This window comes from Equus przewalskii, chromosome 5, assembly GCF_037783145.1.
Source record: "Equus przewalskii isolate Varuska chromosome 5, EquPr2, whole genome shotgun sequence".
Lineage (NCBI taxonomy): Eukaryota > Metazoa > Chordata > Mammalia > Perissodactyla > Equidae > Equus > Equus przewalskii.
The window spans coordinates 1,162,679-1,190,365 of NC_091835.1; the positions used below are offsets into that span (position 1 = coordinate 1,162,679).

General features: G+C 37.1%; 1 protein-coding gene across 1 annotated transcript in view; it reads left to right on the forward strand.

Annotated features, from left to right (window-relative positions):
- The window catches only part of CPS1 (carbamoyl-phosphate synthase 1), a 117,164-nt gene that overhangs the window by 49,645 nt on the left and 39,832 nt on the right, over positions 1-27,687 (forward strand). Inside the window, exons 17-21 of the mRNA XM_008526069.2 lie at positions 1,635-1,779; positions 3,285-3,495; positions 4,858-5,056; positions 8,931-9,107; positions 12,473-12,591. Of these exons, the coding sequence (XP_008524291.1) occupies positions 1,635-1,779; positions 3,285-3,495; positions 4,858-5,056; positions 8,931-9,107; positions 12,473-12,591 (851 nt within the window). The remainder of the gene's footprint in view (positions 1-1,634; positions 1,780-3,284; positions 3,496-4,857; positions 5,057-8,930; positions 9,108-12,472; positions 12,592-27,687) is intronic.

Genomic DNA, 27,687 nt, shown 5'->3' on the forward strand with positions numbered 1-27,687 from the left:
TTAAAGAAAAAACATGTTTATGGAAGTATAAGATTCTTTTTCTTCTAGCATATTAGATGTTCCCAACGTTTTAATATTGGCAATCTCGTTGTTACTGCCAATAGTGACAATATGTACTTATTTTCTACTAAAAATATATTTTTTACAGTATATAAAACCATTCTGAATACTGAATTGTCTAAAAATGTTTACAATGAAGAGAACTTTGGAATGGGATAGTTTTTGATTATTTATATCCCTCTGAAATAATCAATAGCCATCAAATGGTCCTCTTTGTTGAAAAGCCAGCTCTTCCCTTGAGGACAATGACTTGTATCGCTCTATCCTAAGCATCTCTTACTCTCTTGAGATTACGTTTAGCACCGTTAGACTCTGCGTTAACTCCTCCAGGTCCCTAAGCTAATTTTTTTTTGTATAAAATCTAAGACTTCAAAGAAAAAAAAGAAGCTGAGGCAACAGGAGAAGATGATCTTAATTGTCCTTGTGCCCCAATATCCAGTCTACGCCGTTAGAATTCAAAAAGCTTTCCCAACTTCATACCCTTCGTTTCCCAGATTTCTTCGTTTAGTAGGCAATCCTAAAGACAAATTCATCATTATTAAACTGTCCGCACTGGCTGCAGAGTTTCCTAACCGCTTTGAAAACCTCATCATGGGCAGCTGTGGGGACAAATGTGTTATATTTTCAGTTGCACATGCTGGAGCCTGTGATGTTGAACGAGGTTATAAAATTAGCGTTGACACACGTTACAGAAAAACTTCTAGTGAGTTACTATTTCATTACACTGCGTGCTAACAATTTGAAAATATTCAAACTACTTTCCCCAATTGCTTTCTCTTCCTTTCACTGCCATGGCAAGTCAAATATATTATGAGACATAGGGACATTTCTGTTGTGGATTTTCAGCCACTAAAATGTCTTAAGGTCAAAGACTGCCTCTTGTATATTTTGGGTTCAGTAATCTCCCCACTGGTGGGTACTGGTGGGTAAATATGAAATGATAATTATAGTAATTCATATCTGTTTAATCAGGCATACATGATATATGACTCAGAGTATTTAAGCACTTAGGCAGTGATTAACCATAATAATGGTCGCATATGATTCTTCTAATTCCCCAGTTTCATATGCCGTCTTGGCTAACTGTTTACAACCATCATCATCTCCTTTCTTCTCCTCATCAACATCAACTGACTTTTATTGTGTGTGTCACTGTACAAAGCACCCTCAGCTATTTTAGAGAAAGCCAGAGTCTTTAGACTTATTTTTCCATATTTATTCACACTTATCACATTTTCTGGTTTCACAGAAGCCTAGCTGCTGAAATAATTTCATTTCTCTTTGCCTGATTGCTCAATTATTTTCTCTTTTTCCTAAATTGGTTTGATTTAATGTCATATCAGCACTTTGAATGGCAAGCCTCAATAATGTAAATCAAGCATATTCACTGTGGGATGCTATTCCTGGCACCTCACTGATTTTCTGACACATCGTGACTTCTGGAGCACAGAGAGGATGGAGACTAGGCTGAGACTTCAGTGCTGACCAGGTTTTAGGCCAGGGAATTTTGCCAAATATCCATGTTTAACATTTTTTAAAGTGCCTTTCCTTATTCTTTTCTCATCTATTTCCAGGCCTTTGCTATGACCAACCAGATTCTGGTGGAGAGGTCAGTGACAGGTTGGAAAGAAATAGAATATGAAGTAGTCCGAGATGCTGATGACAACTGTGTCACCGTCTGTAGTATGGAAAATGTTGATGCCATGGGTGTTCATACAGGTATGCAAAGAATGTTCAAGAATTATAGTAATGACTTCAGTTCATATCTCTGATGGCCCATAGCAGTCTTTATTAAGTTCTTTTCTTTAAATTACTATTCTTAGCCAACAGACTAACGATAAAATTTTACACATATATAGCATTGTACAGTATTGAGAAAATATTCTCATATTTAATCTGATCTTCACAAAAATCCTATGAAGTCAGGCAGGTATTATTATCCTGATTTCATTTGAGGAAGGGTCAAATATAAGCAAAATACTGAAGGTAACATCTATAAGACTTGGTGTTGAGAAGTAAGGAGCTGAGACTGGGGTATTAGTCACTAAGTGAAAGAGAAAATAGCCACAAGTAATAGATATAGATTCTCAGGAAGGGAAACTAATTAGACTAGAGGGCAAAGATGATCACTTAGAATTTAGAAATGCTAAATCTGAGGTGTGGCCAGAACTCGCAAGAAGAGGGTTAAGAATGTGGAACTAGAATTCAGTAAAAAGGGATTGAAATGTAGAAGTTGATACAAAGTCATTGGTATAAAGGAAATAATGGAAACTGGAAGCAAAGACTGAGTGTTCAAGGGCATAGGCATAGAAAGAAAGAGAATAGGGTCAAGGACTGAACCTTGGGAAATGGATTTCCAGGGCAGGAGAAAGAAGAAGGATGAGTGTTGAGGAAAATGAAGGAAGAGTGACAGTTAGGAAGAAAGCCAGGTTAGTATAATACCAACTAGGCCAATCCAAGAAAAAATTTTATCAAAGCTTTGGTTTGAGCTGTGTTAAATGCTATGAAAGGTCAAGAATGGGGATTTAATGTGGCTTTTTGAATGTGCAAGAGGACAGTTTCAATGCAAAGTTGGTTATGTGAGCCATATGGAAGGGAATCGTGTGGCAATGAGTGAGGAGCAGAACTGGTAAACTTTCAAGAAGTTTAGTCATGTAAAGAATGAGAGAGCTGGTTCTCGTGATGGTCTGGCAATGTCGGGAGGGAGGCTACTTCAGCCAGTAGAGATCTGAGCATGTTTGTAGGCAGAAGGGATGGTGACTAAGGACCAGGTGATTGAAGATTCAAGGGACTGTGATTGGAGAGGAGTGAGAAAATGGGAAGAGATGAGACACAGAAAACAGATGGATGAACCAGTCTGGGTGAAGAGGAGATGGTATTTTATAGAAGGAAGAACTTGAGAGAGAGAGAGAATGTGAGATGAAGAGACTGGAAATTAAAGAGGTTAATGTCAATCCAGTAGGTAGATGACTGAAGCCTTGATAGCTGGATGAGCTTGGGAAAGGTTAGAGGGCTTTCTGTAAATAATGCGTCAGAGTACTACAGGCAAAACAAGAATCAGAGGGGATAATACCTGACGTGTCTTACATGCATCACCTTAAGATAATTCTTTTCCCAACGAACCCTGACACTGTTCTGTGTCTTGTATCATGCAAATAGATTAAGTCACTAAAGCTGATTATTTAGATATACTATCTACTAACGAATGCTGCTTGGATGTACAGGTGATTCGGTTGTTGTGGCCCCTGCCCAGACTCTCTCCAATGAAGAGTTTCAGATGTTGAGACGTTCTTCAATCAATGTCGTTCGCCACTTGGGCATTGTGGGTGAATGCAACATTCAATTTGCCCTTCATCCTACCTCAATGGAATACTGCATCATTGAAGTGAATGCCAGACTGTCCCGCAGCTCTGCCCTGGCCTCGAAAGCCACTGGGTAAGACAAGAATGGTCAACCACGGGTGTGCAGATTCTTCGCAGATAGAATTGGAAAATTCTTCGCAGATAGAATTGACAGCCAGTGGAAGACTGTGCTGCATTTACAAACCATAGTCGCCATTCCTGTGTGCTGGCTCCAAATTATTTAGGACCCTAAGGACATGATTATTAATGAGCTTGCTGCCAGATTGTGGCAAACGGTATTGCTAGCTGGCTTTGTTTGCTGGCTAATCATAAACTAATCAAAATCTGGGCGCTCAATGCAGGCTGCGAAAAATCTTCTTCTTAATTGAACTTTACAGATGTTGTTAAAAAGTGCAAATTAATCCTTAATTTTAGTCTTCAACTGGCTTCTTCAGGTGTATAATAAATGGTAGACAAATAATATAGTTCACTTGACCCAAGAATTCAATACACTGTATTTTATTTTAGCAAAACTCCACAAGACCAAACAATGTTGGGTTTCTCTACAGGTGAATGTTGTAAAAAAAAATAAATTTGCTATCTATTTAACAACTGCTAGCAAGCATAACTGGGGGAAAATTAATTAATACCTTTTGTTTCAATTAATATGTTTAGCATATGGCATTTCAATGAACAAAATATTTACCTCTAATGATATTTTAATGTAGCTCCACAGTGCTTCATGAAATGGTGGAAGGTGCGTTGCTCTCAGCAAGAGTAGACGACCCGAGTTTTTATTCTGTTTCTTCTGCTGACTGTGATTTTGGACACATCACTTATGGTCTCTATCAGTTTCCTCATCTTTAGATGAGAGAGTTATACTAAATGACTCCTATGTAATTCTATAGTTCTATGAATTATTTTCTCAAGTACAATTACCAAAACTGACATTCCAGAGGATAGTCAAGTTCCTAGAGTGTTAGTTTTGTAAGGAGCCTAAAGTTCAAAGATAATTTGGAGACAGAACAAGGACCCAAACTTGCAAAGACTACATTTTCTGACCATTACATACCCCATAATACCAGCTAACTCCACTGTCTTCCTAGGTGCAGATATATACATATTATTTCAAAAGAGTATTTTGCAGATTTTTATCTTAGTGGAGGTTATACACAAGTGAGCACTTTATTTATCAGGGAAGCTATTGATTTTGGATTGAAGAGGTGAAGGTTGGGAGTTGTAGCACCACATGTCAGGCACAGAGTGAATTCTTTTGTGATCTGTGTCTCTATATTTTATCATGCCTCATTTTATAAGTGGCTATTCATATAAGGTCTGTTTTATACCTAGATGTGGACTAATACCAAAATTTCAAAGAAAGACCAATTTATATTTTGGGCTCTTTTTAATACTTATTGCTGAAAGAAAAAAAATAAATTTGTCGCCTCCTTCATAGCTACCCATTGGCATTCATTGCTGCAAAGATTGCCCTGGGGATCCCACTTCCAGAAATCAAGAACGTTGTATCAGGGAAGACATCAGCCTGCTTTGAACCTAGCCTGGATTACATGGTGACCAAGATTCCTCGCTGGGATCTTGATCGTTTTCATGGGACATCTAGCCGAATTGGTAGCTCTATGAAAAGTGTAGGAGAGGTAAGTCCTTGGTTTCTACTTGTATTTCATCCTTGTTCTCAGTTCTTTTGTCAAATTCCTGACATCACTGAAAATCCTGTTTGCCTGGATACTGGGTTCTTGATTGGAGGATATATAGGAATTTCATTTCCTCCCTAGCGTTTCAGCAGCTCTTTATTTAACTGTTAACATAAGTCATTTGTTAGTGACCATTTAATGAATTCTAAGAGCTTCTATTCAAAAGGAGAGGCCTTATAAGTGAGTATGTAATATATATACATATATGAAAAAAATACGCATTCATATATATAAATGAATTGTAATGTGTTTTATAACCAAATCAAGAAAATAAAATGATGTAAAAAACAACATGGTTAACCAAAAAGACCACTGAACTGAAGTTAAGAATTCAACTTTAGCCCATTCGTGCAAATTGTGGCTTTAACCTCTGTGAACCTCACTTTCCACACCTGTACAAGAGAGGGCTGGGCTGGAAAATCTGGCATGGCCCTTCCAGCTCTGAAATTCTACGTGGAGAAGAGTACAGTGCAATATTTAGCCGCTATGAAACATTTAGTGCAAATGTCCTAGGCTTTTAGCACCTTTCCGTTTTTCATAATGTTCTATTTGAAATTTGAAATTAAAGTTAGCTTTTCATTATTCCGTCTTCAAAGATGCAGTGCTCCTCTGTGCAGGAACAAAGAAAAGAATTCGGATCCCTGCTTCTAAGGGTCACTCTCTTGCCTCCCTCACCACGGGGTTTATTTCTTTTTGCATCCAGGAGGCTTGGCGTAGTGGAGAGACCGTGAGCCTTGGAACCAGATTGACTTGAGTTTGACTCTTTGTGTTGTCACTTGTTAGCTTGAGACACTTGTGGAAGACAGTGAACCTCAGTTCTCCACCTGAAAAATGGAGATGATAATACTTACCTTGTGGAGTTCTCAGAAGGTTTAGGATTCATATATGTAAACGTTTAGCAATGTCTTTTAAGGTAGATCCATAGCACTCCCAATAAATGTATTCCATCAATATTATCATCATTGTTTATAGGTAGAATTGTTGCATACCAGCAGTATGCATGAATCTCAATCTCTATAGTCCATCTATCTGTCATCTATCTATCTATCCATCTATGTATCTTACTTTATCTCATCTTTATCTCTATATGGCCAGTGTACCTGCTCTGAGTCTCTTTGTCTAGGTATCTAAGCTGGTTAGAGTACAGAGGAAAAAGATATTTATGACATATCTTTCTATATTGACCTTCATTTGTCCCGTGACACAGATTGTAGCCTAAACTCAGACTAGCCATTTCAGAAACGCATGCCACTACTCACAGAAAATATGACTTAAAACCATCACCAATGCAGGGGAAAAGAAAAACAAAAAGATATTTTATGATCAATTTTAATATCAATCAGATTCACACATGAAAGTCAGAATTATTACTATTTTGGTTTCCTTAGTTTCCAAGATATTACTGGAAGGTTTTAAAGTAATGACAGATAAGGAACAACATGACCTATTAAATTAAAATTTCCTACTAGTTGTACAACACCAAGTAGTAGTTTTTCCTCCTTCATAGTCGTTTTAAATATTATTTTTTCTATCATGCTTCAAGGTTCACAATAGAATTAGGACTCAAATGCTACGAAAAGTTTTGCTGATAGTGCTTCTTTCAAATAAAAACCTGTTCTTCAGTTTACATTTCAAAAGAAGTGTCCCTTTTCATAATGTTGACAGTAAAATTTGTAGGCCAAAGAGTATGAGATAATTTTGCAATGTTTTCATTTAGGGCTTACTATCTGAGGGACTTTTGTTGACAGTGAGTATTTAACACCTTACATTTAGTTCAACTCAGGCTAGTAAACGTTTCCTGAGTTCTTACCACATACAAGACACTAGGAGGCTAAAATGGCGAGTACGATGAAGGTAATTGTGACACATTATCTGCAGTTGGTAAGTTCAGAATATATAAACAGAACCAAATGCAATAGGAATTAAGCTGTGGTAAAATTTAAAATACTGTATTTACATATAGGTGCTATGAGAATGTAGTAGAATGGAATCAGGGAAAGCCATGATAGTTATTCCACTAAAAAATGGTGAAATTCTCACCTCATGAATGTGAATTTTAATAATATAAAGTATTAAAAAGCACAAATTTTGAGCAAACACAGTTATGTATTCATTTATTATACATGTATGTTTACTTCTCTTTTAGTGAATGTATTCCGTATACCATCATGCACAGTGTACTTACCCAGCCCCGGTGGTCTAGTGGTTAATATTCGGTGCTTTCACTGCAGAGGCCCAGGTTCATTTCCAGGTCAGGGAAGCACACCACCTGTCAGTGGGGTGTCATACTGTGGTGGCTGCATGTTGCTGTGACGCTGAAAGCTATGCCACCAGGATTTCAAATACCAGCACGGTCACGCATGGTGGGCAGGCTTCAGCAGAGCTTCCAGACTAGACAGACTAGGAAGAAGAATGTGGCCACCCATTTTTGAAAAAATTAGCCACAAAAATCCTATGAATAGCATTGTCTGATGGAGCACCGGAAGGTGAGAAGATGACACAAAAAGACGGGGCAGTGTTCTGCTCTGCTGGACGCAGGGCTGCTGAGAGTTGGATTGACTTGATGGCACTAATGACAACAAAAACAGTGTATTAAAAATAATAAAAAATCATGTTGAGTTACTTATAGAACTAATTACTTTAGGGCCAACTTTTAAATATGTAATACAAATTTTATTAAATATTCTGAGAATATTTTCTTAATTTGATAGTACTATAAAATGTCTTATTTCTGGCAGTCTTTCCCACACCTAGGCTAGCAGGTCTATGAGCATATTTTCTAACTCTTCAAATGCAACTATGCCTCATGAATCGCTCATCTGAGCTGGACTAACATTTTGCTTATCTCTCCTCCTGAGAACTTCCCCTTATTTCTAATTAAATTTGGAGTAGTTTGAAAAGGTTATCTGTTTGGCATTAGTGATGTTTGAATATGTATCTTGTCGCACAATTGAGGTAAAGATTACTAAACTGACATTGATGGAAATTCAGGTCTATTTGAGGAATCACGGAAGTTTACTGAAGGCAGCGTTGTGACTGTTATTATTTTAAATTGGAGACTAAAAATGCATAGCAATCCATAGAAGATTCAAAGACAGTGTGCATCTACTGAAAATAACAGGCAGGCTTCAAGGTCAGTTTAAGTTTAGTTCTGACTCGTAACTTGTCTAAATTAAAAACCACAGGGTTTTTCTAATTGATTAGTGTACAATGAGCTGCAAAGATGGTGGGAAGATGCATTGCATTTGTCATGGGGAATTTAGTCTCCATTTACATTCAAGTTTGAATCTGTCAGAATTTGTTACGATTTGTTATGATTCTCAAGATTCTATTAATATCAGTGCTTAGCTATAAAGAAAGCCAACCAGGCTTGGATACTGACTGATACCTATTTAGAAATAGTTCTGTTTTTGTGTTAAGAGCTGTCTGGTTTCTCTTCATTTGCTTTCTATTCTAAAGAACTTCTGCATGAAAGGGACGATCTTAGTAAGGAAGGGTCCATATACTCTTGGCCACAGACTCCTTGTCTTAATACTCTGATCCAGGGCAGGTCCAGGTGATTTCCTCATCAGTTTCAGCAAACACAGCTAAATTCCCTATGTGGTAACAGCCTGACCTAATGTTAAAGACTCGTTTCATCAAAATCATGGAGAAGAGGCGAGAGGATGGAAAAGAACAACAGCTAAATTTGAGTGGTGTTCTTCCGATATGTTTTGTTTCTATATCCGTTTTGAAAAATATTCCGTTATAGTTCTGTTACAAATTAAAAATATATAAGCGCTTTCTTTAACTATGAGTTCTTAAATGTGTGTTGCAGGTCATGGCTATTGGTCGCACCTTTGAGGAGACTTTCCAAAAGGCCTTACGGATGTGTCACCCGTCTATAGATGGTTTTACTTCCCGTCTCCCAATGAACAAGGAATGGCCATCCAGCCTAGATCTCAGAAGAGAGCTGGCAGAGCCATCCAGCACTCGCATCTATGCCATTGCCAAGGTAATTGGAGCAAGGGGCCCAGAGCCACTATTTTTTTTCACAATACAGTCCGCTGGACTTTAAAGTAAAACTGAATTACAAAATGGTCTTGAATTTAGGGGTTTGTGGAAAAATTTTAATGCTCTTCAATAATATTAAACTGGAGACTTCTACAGATTTCATTGGGTTATTCTAGAATGAATGAAAAATTACCCTTTTTTATTTGACTTTAAGCCTGGACTTAAGGACCCATTGCAGTTTTAAAGGATGATCGCATAGATAAAGTGTTCCTCTCTTTTGGCGTATATAATATCAACACTCTTAAGTAGATTTGATAATATTGACTTGTCATTTCCTATCACTCTCATTACTTGCTTCTTGAAAATGTGTAAAATTGTAGTTTAGAAAGGAAGATGCATAAAACAGTATCACTTAGTATGTGTTGCCCAAGACTCTAGAATAATCTTTTATTCTTTTTCTGTGTTTAAACAACATATGATAAAGAACTTCTATGATTATGGGCTTTTCTATGTAACTATTTTATTGGTCTTACTTTTAGAACAAACAACCCCCACGTTTCTCACTTCCACCCACTAATTCCCTTTTATGCAAATTAAATGTCATGTTAATCTCCTTTTATGTTTACTAAGCTTAGAGTTTTGAAGCTTTGACTCATCTGATGTTATAAAAGGTGACTTGGGCAGCTGGGATCTGCCTGGTCAGAAATCCCGGAATGGCTTTTTGACATTTAAGGAAGCTTAGGCGTTATCCTCCAACAATATCAAACCATGCTGGAGCCACAAAACCCCACTGACCATTTTGTCTGTGCGTGTGTGCATGTGGGATGAGTTGATGAAAATATGAATTTTATCTGTCTTTGTAATTTAAAAATATGAATTTTATCCATCTTTGTAATTTGAAAATATGAATTTTATTCGTCTTCGTAATTTGCCTTTGTAGCAACAGAAAAATGCTATCAGTGATCTTGAACTCACTGCAACTGTGTCTGTCTATTGAGAGTCTTCCAGAAAAGGGAAGAAGGAGAGGAAATGTTTCCTTCATTGCGTATGATGCGTCCTCTGCTCACCTTTATGGTTTCTAAACGCAGAATATTTAGTTTCCATTTAAATTCTGGGAGATACCAGTGTCTTTTGATGGACGTTTCTCAATGTTGACTTTCAAAGTAACAGAGAGTGGTAGCGGGTGGAGTAAGTAAGGATCAGAGGTTATTCTAGAGAGCCATTTCATCTTCTCTGTTGTTCCTATTCCAGTCTTCTGTTTAAAATGCAATCCACCATGTTTGTGTGTGTGTGTGGTTGTGTATGTGTGTCTCTATATGTACAACATTTTCCCAGACAAAGGCAGTAAATGGATTTTTTCCGTAAGTCTAGTTATCATGTTTGCCATTTTGAGGCAGATGAAAAAGTGAAGTATTTCCAAGTTCCCAGTGAGGTTGTGAAACTCAAGCAAATCTCTCATTCTTCCTTAACTGACTTATAAAGGATGAGAATTCAGGGAAAATGTGTGGAGTTTCTTTCTTGCACAGAGCCCCCTCCACAGGAGCAAGAAGTGCAGGTCTGAGGTGTAAATTATTGTCTGGCAGAGTGCCGGGAGAAGAACTGATTTCTGTTTGTTAGAGGTCACCATTACTGTTCATTTCCACAGCAACCAGGAACTGGGTGATTTTGACAAAGGGTAAGGACTAAGGAAGGCTGAAGGGGAAAAAGACTGAAGGGAGTGTGTAAATCTTCGCTTGCTTTCATGATTCTTGGAAAAGGGCAGCTTGCTCTGAGGTCTGATTTTTGCAGCAGGCTTATTTCAGGATGACTGAATCATCACCTCTTTTGATTTGGGGAGAATATAGGGCATTATTTTTGATTTGGAGAACATTAGAGTAACTTCAAACTTGTTTGGGGTCAATATGAACTTCATTACGGCCGTGTGACAGGGCAGAGCTGCAGTTCTTGAAGACAAAGTCCTAAAACTGGCAGGATCTTGCTTTCTGTGCACAGCCATGGATGTGACTATAGTTGTCCTTCCTAGCAGTGAAATGACTACACGATTCTAGGTCCTCCGTCAGTAGCAGCGTGATTACTGTTTGTGACCGTGTGAAAACTTCCTTTGGTCTGTCAAAAGTGTCACTAACTTAAGGTTCTACCCCCCTCACAGTGTTGATGGCCAACAGCTACTTCTACCTTTAATCACTTGGAAAATCAGAGAATTTTCAGTCTGTGGGAACCTGGCTATAATTACAGGGAGAATGAAACAAAAGAAACATAAATAGATTATGAAATGAACATGCCTTTGAGTATTCCCATTGGATGTCATCTTATTCTAGTCAACAGAATTATGAGTTGTGCTATATCTCAGCACCTATAATTATGGTCTCTCTAATACTAGAAATGAGTAAAAGTTTTAAGAAAATTAAGCTCCCTGGGTTGAAATGTAACAAGAGAGTTACTAGTTACATATATTTCTCATTGGGATGTAAAACTATAGTATGCCATTTTAAAATATGTTATTTTGGAATGTTATCTGATTATTATGTTTCTTTGGGTGTAAATATAGATCTAAAAATAGTGAAGAATAAGAGTAGACATCTTTTGAACATGAAGGTTTGGTTTTGAGAGTTTCTCTCTTCTTTCAGTTGCTTTTTCTATTCAGCCTAAACCCATACTTGTAATTTTACTTTTGAGAAATTGGTAAAGTAAGCTTGAGAAAAAGACTGGGCTGCCTTTCGGAACTGGTTATTGCTGCGTTGTTTTGGATTATATTAGGATTCCATAAAATGCCTGTCAGCGCAAAAGTTGTAGTTACTGATTCAAAATAATTTTTTGTTTGAAGTCTGTGAGGAAATAGTCTGGAGAAATAACACCCAGCCAGATTTGATCCATAAATTCTCACTGACTAATTTGTGAATGTGGAATGAAGTGACAAAAATACTCTATTTGCTCAAGGGTAATTATCCAAAATACAAGCCAAATGATCATTATAATGATTCTAGATTTTCTTACCAATTTGGCTTAACTCTTGTTTTAAGAGATTCTGCTTAACTCCAGAGAGATGTACCAAATTGAGGATGTAATTGGTAATACAGTCACATAAAGAGAGGGTGGCTCAGCCTGTTAGGGAGATTTTTCTGAGCACACACCACTCTGAGTAACTGAGGCACCTGCTCTGTATCCCATGGTGGATATGGTTGCCAGTATCTGTAGGTTGATTGAGAGGAACGTCAATGATATGATGCCAGTTTCATGATTTATATCTCAGTCTATGGCCTCAGGCTCTCTGGGGCACATGGAGAGGAGTGGCTGCTGTATGTTTTCAACCAAATAAGACATTTACAAAATGTTTGCCCGAGAAAGTCTCTCTTCTCCTTTTGGCAGGCCTTGGAAGACAACATGTCTCTTGATGAGATTATGAAGCTCACATCCATTGACAAGTGGTTTTTGTATAAGATGCGTGACATTTTAAACATGGAAAAGACACTGAAAGGGCTCAACAGGTAAGCCAGTGTTGCTTTGGTCCACTCCAGATATCTTCTGTGCATTTTTTGAATAGTCTTCCACTTACCCTTAAGCATTTGGCCAAAATTATTCTTCAGTGAGGTAAATAGTGCCAAGGTTGAAAGCAGTAGCCGTAGCCAGAAGAAATGGCAGTTTTTAGATGTTTAACTTTTGAAAGATTTCTGCTACTATTTTGAACTATCCCCTATCCCCGCCTTTGCCATCAAACGTAGTGAGATTTTTATTAGGTATTTTGAATTTATGAGAATCAGTGTACATTTATGAGTTCATGTGCCATTTAATTACCAAACATTACCAAGATTTAAATTTATTAATCAATAATTGAGTAATATTCCTGTTTTCTATACATTGTTTGAATTCTGAAGTCTGTTTTTTTCTTTTAATATCAACCCACATTGATATCAACCTACAGTGCTGTATATCGATGAGCAAATATATTCTTCTTGTATTCTGCTGATATTTTTAACATTGGGACTTCCAGTCCAGCACACAAATCAGCCACATTCAAGTTTCTGTTAGTAAACTCTTTACCTCTCACTAATTTACATTTCTTATCTCCTTCATGGCCAATTATTTTAAAATTTCATTTCATGTTCAGAATGTTCTGATAGTGTCAGTGCTTTAAAATCTACTTTTTTATTTTTTGTAGGAAGACCGTTTGTTGGGGCACCTCAGGTTTATGAAATCGTGGATAGGTTTTAAGCATGTATATTTGATGAGAGGAACATTTTTTACCAGTTTAAGGAATACTGTATAATCTTCTTTAGCTTCTCCTTTTTAAGGAAATACACTACTCTTGGAAAGATGTCTCCCCTACAAGGCTGGGCTTGTGTTTAGAGAGGGAAAATTTTGTTTGTATAAATTGTTCTCAAATGATTTGTGAAAATTAATCACTAAAAATGCTGTTGAGGACAGCTGGGGAAGATCTCAAAGCCCTGATTTCTCAACTGTTTAGCAACTGCAACATACAGTTGGGTTGCTGTGTTTACCTAAACAAGATACACACAAACTGGGAACTAAAAACACTTGCTTTTTGTTGAGAAGATGAGGTTCTTTTTCATCTATTCAACAATTTGCCCACAGCAAATGCTTGGTTTTAAAAACTGGGGATTCCAATATGCCAAAAATGAAACTAGCCCTAGTTGCTTGTAAGCCATCCTTTCTCTTGATCACATAAAATGAACAGTAGATAGCAAAGAAGTTAAGAGTCGAGTGTACACATTCATCTTAGAAATTTACTGACTTGAGGTTTCCTTTCTTGGTTTATGAATTCAGCAGAACTACCATGTTGAATTATAGTCTGTTCCACTGTTTTCAGTTTCACACAACTGATTTCAAGTGCCTATGAAACTGCTCCAATTAGACCACATGAGGGTGCTAGAAACTTACAGTATCCCAATTGTAGCAGTCGAGAGACCTGGGGTGAAATACAGCAGATGTTATTGTGATTTAAATTTCCACTTGTTATACATTCTGATTTTTGGATAAATTCAATGTTTTAATTGAATAGTTTTTGTCATAACAAGAAGGCAGGTTGAGATTCTAGCTAAGCAGAAATGTGTGTATTGATAGTGATAAAGATGCCTGGAGGATTAGAATGAGTCACCGTTACAGATTGCTTATAATATCTTTCTGACTTCCAAATCCTGTTGCGTACATTTGCTGATAACTTGACAGTTTCCATCTCCATTTTCTAGTATAAATATATTTGTAAATAGAGATATTTTCTATTGTTCATAAGGATCTACATTAAACACTTCTTATGTAAAACTTTTAATAACTTTAAAGTTTCTAAAAAGTTAAACTTACAATTATCTGCTGTTTCAAGAACTCAACAGATGATCCTTGGTGTTAGGAAGCCTAAACCCTGAACTCATTATTATCTGAGTGCTACTTTACGGTTTAACTCATTTTGGGGGGAGTATTGTAAATGTATGCATAGCAATTCAATAATGATTTAGAGGTGTTATATAAATAAAATAAGAATAGATGACCACTGAAGGTACCTGTCTCAATCATTCTATGGCACCTAGGGGTCTGAAGTAGAAAGGATATGGCCGCTGATAGAATGTCAGTGTGCAGGACTTGAGTTTTCTTGTCCCGTTTTGATTATCTTCACCATTAGCTTGGTTTGTGACGTCTTCTACTTTTTCTCAGTCTCTAAATATCCAGAGAGGCTTAGTCATCAAGGCATATATTGCTCCAACACTAACAGTGGCTGTCTATTAACGGTTGGCATTATGCGGGTGAATTATATTTTGCCAGTTTAGAGAAGGGTTAAGAAGATCAGTTGTCTTTTTCACTTGTATTTGTTTGTGGTTCACTTTGTTTCAAGATCTCAACTGCTCCAGTGTTGGGAAGGCTGGCTTCTGGTATGGGCCCAGGAGGAAGCTATTTGTTTGGTGTGATATGAGAGGACCCTCAAGTCTCTTGCCTCAACAGATCTCTGGTGCTAATGTCCTCAGGTCCCTTTGCACTTTTCTTATAGTTCCCTGGGAAAATAGGCAATGGGGATCTCAGTTGCAAGAAAAGGAGAAACTTAAAGAAGATGAAGTGTAGAGTGCTAGACATGGGTTAAGTTTCGCCTGGTTCCTTCCTTGTGCATTGGAAGGAGCACAGGCTGTGGAGCCCATCAGACAGATGGCGTGTGGTCTTACCCACTGTGAGTCATGGGTGCATCACCTCCCTCACCTCTCTAGCCTTACATTCTTCCTGCTAATGTCTGCTCTATAGTTTTTCTTGTGAAGCTTAAATAACCTAAGTGTAAAGGACAGCTGGCACATGATGAGTGCCCAAGAAGGTTTTCCCTCTTTCCCCCTAAAAATGAAAATGCTACTTATTATAATGAAGAGTATTTTGTGATTTTTGGATATATGTATTTAAATACTCATTTTCAGAGTCACCATTTGCGTTTGCTTATATATTTTGCAATGTACATTTCTTAATTTTCTTTATGATGCATTGTCACTTGTTTTTATATGAGACCTATTGTTTTAAAGGAAGCAGTGATAGCTAGTAAAATGCTATTCTTATCAAAAGATCAATAGCACTCCATTATGCTAATGAACAAAATTTCCCACTCTACAGTTGTTAATCATGCTAAAATTCTTCTAAAATCCAGTAAACATATTTCTAGTAGAGGATGAGAATATCACTCAAATTGATGGCCAGTCTATGCCTTATATTTACATACAGTCATCTGAAATGAAATCCAGAATTCGACTCTTAAATTGAATCTACCCACATGTTTAATATATAGGCGAATGTCTGCAGACTGGAGAGGGGAAAACAAAATAATGATTGTAACAAGGTTGGCATTATGGAAATAACTGATGGATTTTCCACATCTATGAGAAAGTGGAAATTGTAGTAAGAAATCCCTATCTTTGAAGAGTGGAGATAAACGTGTATCATGCTGAGGATGATGTATGGAATCGCAGCCTTCTTTAGGGTGATGAGATGAGTTAGATGGTGTTAGAATAATCAGCTTGACATCCCACCTCTGAGTGCTTGCTGCAGTCCGAATTCAGTCTGCTGTCCCCAACTCGTGAGCATAGCAATGGCAGCCTGGTGAGGCTTCCAGAGCTGTGTCCAAGCTTACCACGAGGTGATAACCATTATTCACGCGGCTTCAGCAAAAGTTTCTCCTCTTTATCTGAGTTCACGGACTTTCTCCTTTTCCTCTTAAATTCTTTATTGCTGCCCAAGGGCATGCTGGAAAGCTGACTGGCCTAGGCAGTGTCCCAAATTTATAAGATAGTGTAGTGGCATTAATAGATCTAGAGTGATAATGTATTTTACAGTGGATTTCTTTAGGTTTTGAAAAGTTTCTCTTTCCTCAATGTGATGAGAATTGTAGGACTCCAGTGTAGGGTTTCATGTAGGCTTCCAACGCCTATTATGCGTATGCATTGGGATTTAGATGTTTGATCTATTCATGTTACCAGATCACTTTGTAAGGAGTTTAAGAAAAGTTAAATCTGTCAGAACTTTTACTAGAGTTGCAACATTTGCATAAGTTCTATCCATTGGCCTTCACTACTGAGCTATCTAGACTTTAGTGTGCCTATTTTTCCCACACTCACTCATTACCAACACCAACTCTTTCATACATGGTGCTCCTCCCATATAGCATTTGCATAAATACTCACTAGAAGAAAAATATGCTCATTTTGATCTGTTGAAAACTACAAAAATCTCACGTGTAACCCTTTCCCCACTAGTACATAGATTCAACTTTAGTCATGCAAATAAATCTGGCCTGGAGGTATAAATTGAATAGATAAATATATCGAATGTCTTCATCAACTAGGTTCTCCTGATATAGCTGATTTCCTAAAATAATAAGATAATGGATTTAGAACTCTGTTAATACAGAGACTTGAATTTTGATTCAATCAAACAATGTTGAATGCCTTTCAAGTGTAAGATAATAATCATCACATTTTCTAACTACATATTATACACACAAACATGTATATCCACATATATGTATGTGTATACACACATATACATATATTTATTTATGTATGTTTAGTGTGTGGAAAGGTGGATTATATAACATCTGGAGGCATTAAGATTACATACAATAGACACTTGCAGTATGGTAATAGTAGTCGATAAAGGAATGATCGTCCTGTCAATGTTGAATCAGCACATATGGTGGAGGTTTCAATGATATTAGTAATTAATAGACAAACACAGGTACAAGGATCTTTCAGTTGAACCCCTTTTCCTGTCAGTAAAGAGGGAAGTCACCTATGATAAAGTTTGTTTGTGCACTGGAGCTATTTCAGGATATTGCACCCCAAACATTTTTATTTATGCTGTCAAGTTGGATTAGCAATTTTAGGTTGAAAGACAATCATGATACTTAAAAAAAAAAGTGAACAGGCAAGAAAAAAATATGACTGCTAATTACTAGCTTTGAGCATCTGCTTATCTTCTGCCTATAGCACTTTTTTTTACTTCCTTATTTTGATTTTTGGGTACTTTAGCTATTTCTGACTGACATATCTAGCTCGAGGATTTTATTATACCTGCCTACATTGTATAGTTTTGCTCTTTCACTGGCTAAAACTAAGTTGAATTAAGTTTGCAATCCTGCCTCCAAGTGATTAGCTTAAAGGAGACAGCCAGCCTCTGCTTGGCCTGTGCCATGTTAAATCACCAAATGTAATGTTTCCGCCATTTGTAACTATTTGTTCTTCCGCATTTCATTCAATTTGAGCAATTTTCCTTGAATGGGCTATTTTGCTCTCTGTTTTTTTTCCCCAAGAATGCTACTATTTATGTTAGCAACATTGTAGATTACTGTTTAAAAGGAATCTGTTTTCATACACTTTAGATGTTCAAAAGTAGGGGATATGACCATTGTGATACAGTTTATACCATACAAGTATGGGAAGCTAAGATTTGTATCTATTTCTCTATTAATTATTGACATATACTTAATTTATTATGGATTAATGTGCAAATTTATCCAGAAATTGCCTTTATCCAATCTTATATCGGCTTCATATGATTTTTTTTACTATTTTAATTCTGAGAATATTAACGTTCTCTTGCCCCTTCATTGCCAATTACTGCTACAGTCAATGCAGTATAAAAAGGTACACTTTTTTTTTAAAAGGTACACCTTTGTAGGGCCTAATTTTCATCCAAGTATCCCTATGTTCAATGTGATACACTGCATCCATTGGTGAGTGCTGACAAATCATAGATGTGCGTATTGCTTGGGAAAACAATCTAGGGCAACCCTGGTGAGTTCCACATGGGCATTCAAGTGCTAAATTGAGCTCCGTAAGGTTGGCCATTTCCCTGCAGCCACAAACTTCAGGCAGATGTATTAATGCAGGTGTCACCTTAGCTGGAACACTCCCTCTGATTGTCCTCTCCTACATGTGTTAGTTTCTATTGACTTTTTATTTAACTTGCTCATGAGGCGTGACAAAACCAGACGAGAACATTTTGTACTTGTATTTGATTGATATTTTCTAGGGGAAGTGTCACCTAAAAGTTGTTAAAACTTAGCTGTAAGAAGAAGGGTCAGTACTCTACTTTCCAATGATAATTTATACTTTCTGGTAGAAAAAAATTAACAGTGAACAACTTTAGCCTTAAAATGTATTAACTATAAAAGTAATTTAGGGAAAGAAAAAAATATATTTTCTTACATATAACATATACAACATATAATCAGAAGTTATAATTTTCACGCTACTTTATTGTGATATATGTTTATGATACCATTTGTTGTTTTCCCCACTCCAGTCTGTGGACATTCACGTACACTCGAAGTATGTGGGTATCTGTTATTTTGAATGCAGAGTAGGAATCGTGATGGTGGGACACTTGAGTGAAACCCATTGATCTGATTTGCGGAAAGCAGGTTATGTCTTCTGACCTCACTAGTGACTCACACTATATGTCTACGTCTCAGATTCACACTAGTTAAAAAAAAGAAAAAACAAAAGCCTGAGCTCTAATTGCAGAAGCTAGATAATCACTCCCTGACCCTCCAGCAGCGTTTCACTGCTCATTCATGGGGATGCCTTCATGGGGGCACAAGGCCTCCGCATCTGCTCTTGGAGTTAAGTTCATGATGTCTGCCCTGAGCAGCGTAGGGCAGCAGCTGTGCCACCCCACAGCAGAGAAACACCTGGGCGCGCATTCTGTCCAGCAGACCAACTGTGATGTGCAGGGAGTACAAAGTGTGGTGACCCTCGCCACCAAGGCATGGATTCAGGGATGCTTCAGAGGAGAGGGAAGAGACCCAGAAGAGCTGAGGTGCTGGGGCCACATGGAGGTGTCTTGCCAGTTTTATTCCACTTTACGCTCCTCTTCCTCTGTCTCCTCAAATGTGTCTGCTCCTCCCCTTTTCCTCGTCCTCTGGCGTTTGCATTTATGAAGCATTTATTATCTGCTTGGCATTGTCCTAAACACTTTACAAGTTTATCATTTCATCTGATTGTTGAGGTTTTTTCTCAGCATAGTTGGGGGCTGACTCTAGATTCGGCCAGCGCTGTTTGCCTATCTGAGGTTGAAATCGGAGGTAGGTGCTATCTGCCTGTGTAAATATAATGATGATGGTGTAATGGCCATGTTGATATTGCACATACTGCCTCATGCCCTATCCCACCACCTCCTCTTTAGCCAGTGGACTGACTAATCTGATCAACCATCCTTTGCTCTAGGCAGCTTGAAGAGTAAGCTATTCAATTTTTCTTGAGTATATAGTCATTAGATGAAGTAGATGGAAATTTTTGTTATCATGGGTATTAATGTTCATTTTTATGTCTTCTTTCAAAAAACCCTCAGTGATAAAGGTGTTTGATTTCCAGGTAGGTAGTAATCCTCAAATTAACGTAGATCTAATGTGATATGTCACTGGGAATTTAATTCTAGAGTTTTTTCACATCATCCTAGAAATGGCTTCTAATTTTCCCTTTTTCTAGAAAAGGCTTACATTTCTCAGCAAGAAAAAAATCTATGCAGTGGTTATCAGTAGAGAGGATTCAGTTAAGCAGTTTATTTTAATAAGATTCTAAGGAATAGTTTCTAGAAGTCAAAGAAAGTTATATATTGAAAGTTATACATTTGTTGCTTGGGACAACATATGTGACATTTGGAAAAATACTCTGTGCAAACATGATTTGCTTTAAACAAAGATGATGGAGAGGTTTTAAAATATAGTGCTTCCAAATAAACTTATTTGTGAAAAGAACAGATTTTAAAACATCAAAGGATGCTCATTCAATCTCAGTTTTTCTACTGAGGCCTCATACAGTATTTTATTTTAATCTGTTGGATTTAAATTCCAGACATATTAAGAAACCTATGTTCATGGGAAAACCCAGGATTTTGCTCACTTGATATAATCTCTTAATTTTGGGCAAAGAATACATTGAATGGATTTAAAGCTATAAATAAATTTATTAATCAGAAATAACAGAAGCAATAGTCCATAGTATGGACTCTGCCCTTTAGTTCAGTCTGATCAGGTGAAAGCTATTTGATTAGCAGAAGTATACTTTTTTGAACATAGCAGAGTATAACAGAACACTTTCTTATACACTAATAGACGTGACTTACTATTGTGATTTGGTGGTTTGTTTTTCATCATTACCAAATCAAGGGCAGAGAAAGAGAGAGTCACAGGATTTTCAATTGAGAATCCCTGAGATACAAAATGTAATTTATTAAAGCTCAAAAATTATAGTTAACCTATGTTAGGTTATTTTCCCCATTATTATTATTTGATATTCATTGAGTATAATTATTATGTTGTAATCAATAGTATATAAGTGGCCTTACTAGATTGAAAGTAATATCACAATATTTCTGCATTATTGGGATCACTAAAGATTGGTAAAAAATGAACATAGTATTTAGAAATTAAAAATTGTCTACTTCAAAATATCTACAGTATCAATTTCTCATAAGGTTTTCTTCTTTGTTTTTATTTGTTGTTAATAGCCTTTAAGGTGAAATATAGTTTTAAGTGTGCCATCCCTTTAAAATCAACACTTGAGATATTATGGCATTATTGTGACTAAATGGAACCAGATCCTAAGAGACAGTTTTCATGATAGCATGTTTTTGCATGAACATTGGCTCTAGGTACTGCTTGTCCTGCATGTGAGAGAGAAAGATTGAGGTTTTCTATAATCCCTCCAAAGACCTCATTGCTGCACAGAAACAAGGCATGGTGCTCTCAAACATTAAGAGACAATAGTAGCATTTACCATTGCCTGTGTGTTATCTTTTGCTTTTTTAAACACGACTGCTGCTTTTGAAAAATATCTTTTGCATTTCTCTTAAGGAAAGAGGTAACAACCTGTCTCCTTGAAAGAAAAGATGAGAGGACAACTTCTCGACTGATTGCATTCCTGTGATTGTGGCATGGTCTCGAACCTGTGAAATGCCAAAAATAATCAGTGAAGCTGTGCAAAGCTCCAGAGAGAGGCTGGTGAGGGGTCTTGGGCAGAGAACAGATATCTTACTCAGTTCTCTTAGTAAAGCAGGTGTCATTACTGAGCATCAGCCCTGGTGCTTTCCCAGCATCTGCCTTTTGGGGGATTTTTTAAAAGAAGGTAATAAAATTGCAAGCCCATCCCATAATTGTAGGCCAAGTGGAGTGCTCATTTTCACATTAGAGCTTGTGCAATCTGGAGGGAAATTTGTTTAGTATTACTTGTGAGTTGGTGGATCAGATAAAAGCCAGTGAAGTGGAAGAGAGGACTGTGTGAAGTGTGCTGGCTCCCCTGGTAATTGCAGTGCTGCGGGCGTTCCGCCACTCGGTTAATAGATTTCCCCAGCTCCTCTAAGCCAGCTGAAAATTTCCTCATTAAGGGGAATTTATTCCATTTCCTTTTATCATTTATTATTGAAGACTAAGTGTGAGTGGAGGAAGTTTCAGAGATGACGGGGTAGAATTTTAACCAACAACAACATAATCTACATTGGAAGTTGAAGAGAGAGAGAGAAGAAAGGCTTGTATTGTTTACAAAACCAGAGAGCACACGAGAGACGACCTGCTGTGGAAGCCGAGGCACGCGGTCTAACCGTTAGATTACGGCAGTGTATAAAAGTCTGATTGTCTGTTCTTAAGATGTTTTTCCCCCTCTAAAATTTCAGACTGTCATTTTGTACTGCTAAGTAGAGAGAAACTGAAGATTATGGAAACGCCAGCATCATGGCTATTTGGTGTTTCTTTGTTTTATTGTTTAGATTCTATTATGCCATGATGAAAGTGTAACCTCTGAAGAGTTTGCCCTTGAACTCTGAAAGCCAGGAAAGCTGGTAGGAGAAAGAAAACTTGTGCTTATAGCATATTTTAGAGGACAGCTTTGAAATATAGATTTAATGTTTTCATGTTCAAAGGAGTAAAGATAAATATCAACATACTAGTACACACAAATACATATCAAATAACAGAGGGGTGATTTATTTATTATACGTATTTTTAAAACTGTGTGCTTTAGGGCAATATGCTCCATTCAGCTGATCACATTTCTCACTTGGTATAATGCTCCCTTGATTTACAATATAACATAAAGGAAGCGTTCCCCACTGGGGCTTCACAAGCAGTTTTGAATTACGAATTCAGCATTTATATTTCTTTTAGTAATTATTCTGTTTTGAGTTTGTTCCAAAGGAAGGTTTTCATTTTCCTTTGGAAAAATAGAAACCTTACGGCCCTGCCCCCAAAATAAGCTTTAACCCAGCTTGATTAAAAAAAAATCTCACTCTGCTGGAAGTTCTTTTTGGTAGACAAAATGGAGGGCAGCCCCATGTGGGCAGATAAAGATGAGGAGCATGTGTCTGAATCTCCATCTTGTTAAATGAGCTTTATGTTCACTTAAGGTTATTCATCTTGTATTTGACTCTGAAGTGGTTTAATCTTATCTAAATCACTGGCCCAAAGCTAATGAATCGTGTCTTCAAACTGTCTCTTCTTTTATTTTATTATAATGGGACTCAAAGTAAAATTTTGCATTAGAGTAAGTAGGGAATAAAGTCAGTTTTCTTCTGTGTGTAGTGACATGCCAGCCAGCCTTTTGTTATGCAGAAGCAGCAGACAGAGTGAGTGAGGGAAATATAGAGTGGCAATGTGTCCCCTGTTTTGGTTTTTAGGTGTACCCTATAGAGATAGGGCACCATGAATGTGGGAAGGGGTCTCACCTGTCTATGTCTCTGTGATTGCCGCGGTAGGTCAGAATCAACATCTGTTTTTCCTGGTGAGGAGGATTGCAAAGTGCTTTGCACTAATATTTCATGAACATGTCTAAAGAGTAGAAATTAACAGCCAGAGAGACTATGAATGAAATACTATAGAAGATATGTCACTTTGAACTTTAAATGAACAGACCTACCCAATATTTGCATTCAAGATGAACATGAATCTATTCATATGCCAAATTCAATTTAATACACCCTAATTTTCAAGGTGTTTAAAAATATATCATGCTATTGATCTAGTTGTTTGAATATTGGGCAAAAGTTAAAGCAGTATTTGGCTCACCAAGAAAATATTCTAAGAATCAGCTTGTGAGCTTAAACCATGTGCCCTGCGGGTCTAACTCGTTGCGTCTGTTTCAGATCTCTCTCCTGGTATGATGTGAGCCGGCACCTAGGGAGAAATAGTTTTCACCCCCGTTCTGAAATTCTTTCACTCATGATTCATTGTTTTGTGTTACTGTTGCTCTTCTCAGGCATCCCCTTTAAATAATGAAAAACTCTCTGGGGTGGGGATGCTATGGGGAGCAGGAACGACTGAATTAGTCTTAGTGACAGATAACTATTTTTCCCACCAGAGCTGAGCACAAAATTAATTCACTTTATTTTTTTATACACAAGGCAAAATCTGTCAATCAGCCTTCCTTTTCTGTTCTTTTTAAAATTTTTTTATTGGTAAGAGTCCAGTTTTATTTGGTGGGTGGGGGAGCAAGACTGTGTGTATTTGCTGGAGAGGTCTTTATGTGCTCTCTTGGACTCTTTTGGTGGAAGAGAATAAGAGGAACTAGCATATTTCAGCAATAGAAAAGACTGCATTGCTAAATGTCGACAAAACAAATGCAAATTTATTGCATTCCTAATAGAAACGTGATAAATCTAAATGGCTTCTTTTTTAGTTTGTTTAATACCGTTATCAGTGATTTTCATTTAAAGCAATATAGCAACCTTTGAAGAACTGACTGATACTTGATATAAGAAGAAATAAAAAGAAATGATTCAAGGCAAAAAAAAAAAATAAAGAAAAAACGTGACCAAAAGAGCTAAAGATAAATACATTGCTTCTGGTTGTCTTTGGGCTTGAAGGACTTGTGGTTGTGCTGGTGCACAGTCATAACTATAGGTGTGATGGTTCTTTTCAAGGTGTGTTGCTTAAGTGTGTCCAGACCTCTGTGGGTCAGGGTTAGGGTTTTAGTCATTTAAGTCAGTGTGGTTGTTGATATAATAACATATATAGCTTTTGCCTCAGATAGTTTTTGTGATAATAAGGGAATGTCTCATTGAAGATCTATTTATTCTTTGCTTGTCTTTTCTTTTACTGCTATCCCACAATGATGGGAAATGTTCTAGGAAGTAGCTAGAAAAATCTATGGGTAAGAATTGGCTCAATGTTACACGTACAGTATTTCTCCACCTAACAAGCTTCATACCTATGTTTTCAATAAAATTACATATCATGGAGAAAACGTGTAGCCTTTCCCCACACATGTATACATTAACATGCTTTGAGATCTTCCGTGAGACTCACGAAGATATTTATTTAAAAAGAACATCATCCAAAGTTCTAATTTAGAAAGATAGCGTGTTTGTAAGCACTTCCACTTTGAGGCTGAATACACACTTGCACATTAAGAAAGGAGCAATTGGTTTAGGAACATAGTCTTGGCAAGGAAAGTGGAAATACACATTTCTAGAATAAATAGCAGTAACAACAAAAAAATCCCTCCTCTGCTTTTTTCTCAAAAATTTTTTTTGCGAACTGAAGGTAACCATAAATTTGGGTGTTTCGAAGGCCCTCCGAAGCTTGGCAGTCACCTATTGGTAAACCTTTCCAGACCTCCTCAGCAGGATCTGGGAGTGCTTCCTCTGAGCCACAGCCTCCTGTTGCGTACATTTCTCTCATAGCACCTCTCACAGTGCAGACACCTCTATGGCTATTTGTTTGCTTCCTAATATACTCTGACCTGAAGTATATTAGTAATTAGTAATATAGTATAGTATATATTTATAGAATATATAGTATAGTATAATTAGTAAACGTAGAGATTTGATTTGATTTCTCCATCATTAAAATAGGTAGCACAGAGTCTGATGCACAGCACATATTCACTAAGTGTTAAAACACTAATGAAAGAATGACATTGAGTATCGCACCACCTTCACCACCTACAATTTCCTGCTAACTTTTTACAACTGCATATCCTCAGTATGTTTCATATACGTGCCATGCCCACTGCTGCCCTCAAATTATTGCAAAGGAAGTCGCCCTTGCCTACAGTACATCCATCAAGTCCTTCATCCATATAAAGCTGAACTTTCTTTATGGCTCTGTTCTCATCTGTCTACTGCCATAGTATGTCTCAGCTACAACCACTCACATTATTATCTCTTTTCTCTGACCTCACATTGCACCACATAGCTTATCTCTCCATAAAATGTTTTGAATCACTATCATTCCATTGTCTCAAGTATTGTTTTGTATCTTCTTAAGCAGCACCATCTAGTAGAAATTTCTGTGAGGATAAAATATTCTATAATCAGCACCATCTAATACAGTAGCCACTAGCCATATGTGGTTATTGAGCACTTGAAATGTGGTTAGTGTGACTGTGGATCTAAAATTTTAATTTTAAAAAGTGTTAATTAATTAACATTCAAATTTAAATAGTCATATGTGGCTAGTGGCTACCATAGTGGACAGCATGGTTCTAGAGCATGTAGCACGGTGCTTGGCATGTATAGCAAATGGCTAATTGTATTTAATAATCAATTGTGTTCAAAAATTTCACAGGAAAATGTGTTGCTCTGGGAGAATGCTTGTCAAATTCTTCAGAAGATTAAAAATTCAAAATGGGAAAAAGAGAAGACATTAAGTTCATTGGGAGAAATAAATTGATTTGAGAGACAGAAGGGAATTTAGGTGCAATAGAAAAAGTGAATTGACAAGGAAGAGCTATTGCTATAAATCTTCGAAATAGTACCGATACCAAAAAGCTAGAGAAACAGATTAAACACACCAGCTTGATTCACTCTTCTCTAGACTCAGACTGTGAATTAATTAAATAAAGAAGATTAAAGAATAGAATGAACAAAAATGCAATAGATTTAATTCAACTATAGTCTATTAACAGAATTTCAATGAAAAGGCTTTAGTTATCATTAGGTTTTCTGAAAACACACTGTTATATTTTAATTTCGTTGTCTTCCCTATAAAACTGTTATAATTGAATTTCATTGTATTGGCTATTAAAATAGCTTGACTTGAAATAGCTGGCCCACAGATATTTGATTAAGATGTTTTTACAGTAGTACTTTATTCTTCTGTACCTTGACCCTTTACAAATTATTTTTGTGTGCATTTTGAATTCTAGTTACAAGCTGATTTCAATAACACCTTTGTCCTTTCTATAAAATAAAAAAGCTACAGAGTTACAGTTTCCTTCATTCATTTAGTAAATATCTATTGAATGCCGCCTGTGGGCCAGACAGTGCGCTAGGCTTTGGGAGTGGTTTGATAAATGAGCCAACTGCAGTCTTTGCTCTTGTGGAACTTGAATCTAGCAGAAAGAAAAGTCTGGTTGGTGAGTAAAAGCTAAGAAACATTAAGAATATTGGTGATGATGACATAGGGTTCCAGCTATGCCCCTGGCTCCATGCAAGACTCAGCTAAGAGTACAGGAAGATCAGTGTGGGTAGGGCAGACTAAGAAGGCTTTGATGGCATTTGACTTCCACTGACGTTGAAGGGTAGCTGTGAGTTGGAGAGCAGTTGGTAGGTAAAAGGAATGTCAAAGACATTACAGGTGAGAGAACCAACTTGAATACAGTCTAGACTATGGAAATGAGCATGGGGAAAGCGAGGAGACAGATCTGACTGGAGTGGAAAATAATCACAAATCCACAAAACTATCTGCTTAATGTAGACAGATATGTGATATTAGTGAGTAGAGACAGTTTATCGAGAGGATACCCAGTCTGATGTGGCGTTGGGAAGCCCAGGTGAAGATGATTCTTAAAGCTCATCTACATAAAGACCTGGAGCACAAGGTCAGGCATTGGAGAAGGGGCTATGGATTTGGAAATGATCAACTAGTTAGGCTACTTGAGCCAATGATGGTGGCTAAATTTAGAGAGGGGGAGAAGGTAACCAGGCAAATGCAGGTAACAGGGAATAGAGCCTTGGGGAAAAAGTAGTAAATGGTTGTTGTGAGTAATAAAGTAGGGTGAGAAGCAACTTACTAGAAGCCAGAGGAAGATATCTTTCTAAAGAATAGAACATCAAAAGTGTTATATGCTGACAGGTTGAGGAAATGAACATTGAGAACGGGTTCTTGGATT